General features: G+C 46.5%; 1 protein-coding gene across 1 annotated transcript; it reads right to left on the minus strand.

Annotated features, from left to right (window-relative positions):
• Positions 1-267: 267 nt before the first annotated feature.
• Positions 268-5,273, minus strand: LOC108305429 (putative inactive carboxylesterase 4; the record flags this gene model as incomplete). Its single annotated transcript, XM_017530064.2, has 3 exons — positions 5,071-5,273; positions 2,423-2,567; positions 268-401 (listed from the first exon to the last, which is right to left on the minus strand). Coding segments are annotated over exons 1-3 (452 nt in total), but the record flags the coding sequence as incomplete, so codon positions are not given.
• Positions 5,274-5,693: the final 420 nt, after the last annotated feature.

A 5,693-nucleotide genomic window follows, 5' to 3' on the forward strand; every position in this document is an offset into this window, starting at 1 on the left:
TGGGGGCTGGGTCTTGCAGGATGAAGAGGAGTTCATCAGGTAGAATAGGCATTCCAGGCAGAGGGAACAGCACATGCAAAAGCTCAGAGGCAAGTGGATGAGTGTGGCTGTGGAATGAGAGAGTAGGTAGTATCCACTTATGAAGGTGCTTTGATGCTTTGCTGAGGAACCCAGCTAAGGTCCCCTGAGGGCTGACATGACCAGAGCTGGGTCCTAGCTTCCTCATGGTGGGGGCCAAAGTGCAGGGAGGAGAGTCCAATTTCTTACCTGAAGAATCCCCAGATGCCAAGACGGTACTGAATCGTCACCACCACCACGTTTTCATAGGCAGCAAGGGGCAGCCCATCATAGGTTGATGCCCCATCCAGCAACAGCCCCCCTCCGTGGATCCACACCATCACCTGGGCAGGGGGGAAGCAACAGACCAGTTACAGGGCGCAGAGCCAGGGAGCACCCAGAGGGTGCCTTGTTTAGGTCACAACTGAAAGAGGATGTTACCCAAAGTTCGCCAGCGCCCAGCAAGTTTGCAAAAGGCAGTCTCTCTCCTCTATAATTCTCCAAACTGGGGCTCAAACCACCACCCCACTGTACACACCCTGGCTGCCCCTTCCTTTTACCCAGCCTCCAGTGCCACCTCCTCCAAAGGCTCTTCACACGGAGAACACCATCACGGGCACAGCAAAGGCTAAGGATGTTGTATTCTCCCCCTCACTTCTATCACCCTCAAGCCTGGACTGTTCATGCAGCTCAGCGTACCCATGGGGCAGCCCTCATAACTCAGCTTCATCTCAGTTAACTCACTCATGGTGAATTAAACTTTTCTGTGCATGAATGATTGTCTTGAGAAGCACACATGCCTGTGATGGTGTCTCTTCCTCAAATACCTCCTTTATGCCTCTGCATCCCCAAATTCTATCTACCCTGAAAATCCCACCCTAAAACGCACGCCCTCCAGGATGCCTTCAATCATTTGACTAGCACTATCTGAGATCTTACTATGCATCAGGAACTAAGTGAATACCCGAGGATGAGAGTGGATACAATTTCTAACACAAGGTTCTCTCATTTTAAAAGTCCACATATCAAGGAAGAAGAGTGGCTAAAATAATAATATTGTAGTAATATTATTAATAAAATATAAAAGAACTCATAACTATGTACCAGGTGCTGTTCTAAGCATGTGTAGTTCTAGAACCTGTGGCCATTCCTGGAGGTTCTCCCACCTCCAGGTTCCCAGAGCCCTGTTTCTCCCACACCTCTAATGCCTGCTGCCTCCTGGGGAGGGACTGAGCATGCATCCATCTTTGTGTGAAGGCTGACCCGAGGGCTGGCCTGCAATAACCTGCTGAAGGGAGAATATGACTCTACAGCCCAGATGGCAAGATCCTTGAAGGCAGGGGCTGCGTGGAGTGGGTTGATGTTCCTCTTTCCCCTAAAGCCCCGAGTCTAACTGTGTATATGGCGCACCAAGTACACAATAGATGAATGAATGAGTGAGTGAGTAACCCTTTCTCCCACTTCCTGTGTCTTACGAAGCACTTGTAGGGACAACTTCTAGTCCCACGTTCGCAGACCTGCTCTCTCACTCCTGGGCACCACGCCATGATGCCGCTGGATGCGACACCCTTTATTCCACCCTGGGGTGGCCTTCTTTGCCAGCAGACCTCCCTACCCTCCAACTTGCAGCTGGCAGCCTGCCCTATCTCTTGCCCTTTGTTTATTCGGGAAATGCTAACACATTGGGTTATCAGTCTTTGCCAAGACAATTAGGGAGGAAATTAGGTACAAGAAAATCCCAGATATTTGGCCAAAGGCAAAAGGAAGTGCTCCAGGGATTTTCCAGGCTCTTCCCCCAACACCCATACCCAGACAGTGAAAGTTACCCCAGATGGATGTGGGTGTGCTGCAGAAAGGCCACATACGAGCTCAATGCCCCACTCCAAGTCAAAAGCACTGGTTTGAAGATCAGAAGACTTGAGCAAAAACTACCCTACTGGCGACCTCTCCTTTCCTGTCTGGGCCTCAGTTTCTCTATCTGAAATGGAAGAGTTGGGGTGTTGGCTTTTCTCTAAGTCTCTTCCACCTCTAACATTATTGAAAATCATGTCTTGCCCACTCTGGGTATCAGATTTTTAATCTAGTAACTAAAAGTAATCATTCTCATCCTTCATTAGCATAAGGGAACTTGGAACAATTAAGATGTGCATTAAAGATGTACAGCAGATTCCCCCAGAGGCCCTGTGTCACAAGGGGAAACTGAGGTGTGGAAAACCTGTGTTTCCCGTGGAGGCCCTGGGGTCCCTGAAACAATCCTGGCCTTTGCAGCCCCCTCCCCAAGCTGCCTTCACCCCCTTCTGGTGTGGCCCAGAAGATCCGGGGAACTGGAACTGACACGCCTCAACCAGGGGATCCCACGGCTTACCGGCAGCCTGCTTTCCTTGGCCAAGTCAGCAGGAGTGTAAATATTGAGGTAAAGACAGTCTTCAGAAAACTTGAGAGGAATATCCTCTTTTCGGTTGGTAAAGAGCTCAGAGAGAAACTGCCCTGCCGTGGGATCTTGGGAGCACCTGGGTAGGGGAAAAGAAGAACCCCTGAAGTTCAGTGGATCTAAGCCAGCTGTCTTCTGGTGCAGCACCAAGGACTTGGAGGTTTAAGCCTGAAAATGACTTGATATTTACAAACTGAATATATTGGAATGGGTAGGAGGCTATCAGAGCCTTCAGGTAGTGGGGCTAGGACTCATTAAAGTCTCCTGAGACCAAGCAGAGTGAGAAGGGCTTCACTCCCCTTCCCATTCTGGAGCCTTTGGGACTCCCAGCACCAAGAAAAGGCAACAAACAATACACTGATCTTCCCTAGGAGGTGACATTTCCCGCAATAGCTCAGGGGTGAAATCTTTGTGGGACAACATCAGGAAAACTGTGCTCTAATCTTCTCTCTGCTATGCATTTACGAGGTGATTTTGGGTGAATTCCTTTCACATTCTGGGTCCCAATCTGCCAGGTCTAAGTGAGGGGAGTATTTCTACATGGGTCTTGCAGCCCTCACATACCAAGATTTGACTATCAACCCATCCCAGGCAAGGGCTGAAAGGGCTCAAAGATCGAACATAGATGAACATGTGCAATAGTTACTGAGTCCTCCCAGTGCGCCAGGCACTGTTTTAAGTACTCTTTGTGTATTAACTCATCTAAGCCTCAGATCAGTCCCATTACATAGGTTCTATTATCTCCATGTTATAGATGAGAAAACAAGCCCAGAGAGGCTGGAGAACCTGACGTACATCACATAGCCAGGAAGATCCATGCCACGTGGTGCTTATACACAAGTATATTATAAGCAACAGCCCCAGATCTCAATGTAGCAGGAGGCAGGCATCACTGCCCCCACTATGTACATGAGGAAACTGAGGCACTCAGGCTCCAGGATGACAGCTGTCAAGTGACAGAATTGGGGCCAGTAAAGATGACTTCTTGATTCTCATCCTGGGAAATTTCCCCACGTATCACCAAGAGCAAGGGGCATGATAATGAATAAAAAAGACATTCTAATGTGAAGAAAGGGAAAAAGAACTCAACCTCACTGGTCTTCAGATAAATGCAGACTAAAGAGGAAAATAATATAGCTATTATTGTTGTTGTTTTGCCTACCCAATAACCAAAAACATTTTTAAATTACCCCAGTCATTGACAACAGTCTGCTGAATGGAGGTTTTCATCCATCAATGGCAGGAGTGTAGCTGGAATATTTTGGCAGAGAAATTTAACAAAAGACATATATTATTTGACTGAGAAATGTCATTTCTGGACACTTATCCTAAAATATTTATGAATGTACATAAAGATTTCACTACAAAATATTATCACCGTGCTCTCTATAATATCAAAAACATCATATGTAACTTAATGACCCCAAATAAAACCTTGGGGAAACTAATTATGGTTCAATACCAAATGTAATGCAGGTGCTGATATATGCTGTGCTATTAAATGGTATAAAATGATGCTCATGACATACTTATAAATGAGCAAAGCAGGCATCCAAATTATCTGAATGTAGCTTCCTGTTTTAAAGGAAGAAAAGATAGCAATAGGCAAAAAAAAAAACAACAAAAAAAACAAAACAAAAAAAACCTGGAATACAAACAAAATATTAGATGATAATACTTTATGACCTAAAATATCCACTATGAATCTATCAAGCTATTTTCTGTGGGTGGTGGGATATTTTATGTGATTTCAATTTTCTTACTTTTCCTTCTCTGTATTTCCTAAATATTCTGTAATAAGTATATATTACATTTGCAGTCAAAAAATAAAAACAGTAAACATTATTTGAAAAAAAAGGCGAGCCAGAGGTGGGCTGCTGGAAACCCCCCAAGTACCTGGCTGCAGAGATGAATGGGGTCTGGTTTGATGCCTATAGGGGTCCTTGGTACACTGCGGAGTGGTGGCGAGGCCAATCAGAACCTTTGGGTTTTTCTTCCCAGCTTGGCCAGGGTGACTGCACACACCTGCCATTGTTCTCCTCAGGAACAGGGAGCTGGGCACACCTGAGAGTTGAGCACTTGCTGAGTGGACACCTCAGTACACTTCCCACCCACACACCTCCTGACTCATCCCTCTCCCCAGCTATGCCAAAGTTCAAGACAGGGAAATTCATGGGATCCTTACTTCTGATCTCCCTCACCTGCTCAACTGCTTCCTTGTTTCCAAGGCACTTGTCCTGTTCTAAAATATCACATCATCCATGGAGTAATTTGCGTGTTGTTTCTTACCTGTCTCCCCCTGCTAGAATGCACACTCCATGAACCTAGGGGTCTTTGCTTTGTTCCCTAATAGATCCCAAGAATCCAGAACATGCCCAGCACACAGTAGGTGCTCAATAAACATGTGTTAAATAATGGACTCTAGAAAGCTGTGAGAGTTCTGGAATGTTCTTAAGGATCTACAATGATCTCAGGATTCCAGAGCAAAGTATCAGCCCATCAGGGGGACTGCCTTGACTCCTTCCTGTATCACGTTGATGCAAACATCCCGCTGAAATGTGCCAAATCCACCCCTGGCTTACATAGGAGGGTAAGAGGTGGCATTCTTCACGAAGCTCCACGGCTCTGCAGGTTGTGGTGGAGTAAACCTCAGGGGTCCAAGAGGAGGCTTGGCAAAAGGGATTCCCAGGAAAACGGCCACAGGCTGTGCAAATCCTTGCAAGCTGATGAACTTCCCCAGGACTTTACCATGCATGGTGTCCACCACAGGTGGCGAGGACTGGTGCCCTGCTGGATATGGAGAAGAAATCAGAATGCATCAGAGGTGAAAGGCTGGACAAGGTTCCAGGTGGGGTCTGCCACTTTCTAGGTGTGTGACCTTGAATAAGTCACCTAAACCCTCTAGGCCTCAGTTTCTCCTGATGTAAAATAGGGATGAGGATCACTGTCCTTCCTAACTCATTGAGCTGGTTTAAGGAGCAAATTAGAATTGGAGGCATGAAAACATCCAGCCAAAAATCAATGCAAGAAGGAGAGCTACTAGGAAAGAATAAGACATTTAGCTTCCACCTTAGAAGCTTCTGGAAACATTTATCCCTTAGAATCCTGGCACTGAGCCGCGAGCTGGCTGAGAGGATGAACAAGAGTTGCCCTGTACTCTCAGAAGCACTGACTCTAACAGGGAAGGGTCACAGATACACCTGAC

The sequence above is a fragment of the Cebus imitator genome, unplaced genomic scaffold (genome assembly GCF_001604975.1).
Source record: "Cebus imitator isolate Cc_AM_T3 unplaced genomic scaffold, Cebus_imitator-1.0 Scaffold63, whole genome shotgun sequence".
Taxonomy (NCBI): Eukaryota; Metazoa; Chordata; class Mammalia; order Primates; family Cebidae; genus Cebus; species Cebus imitator.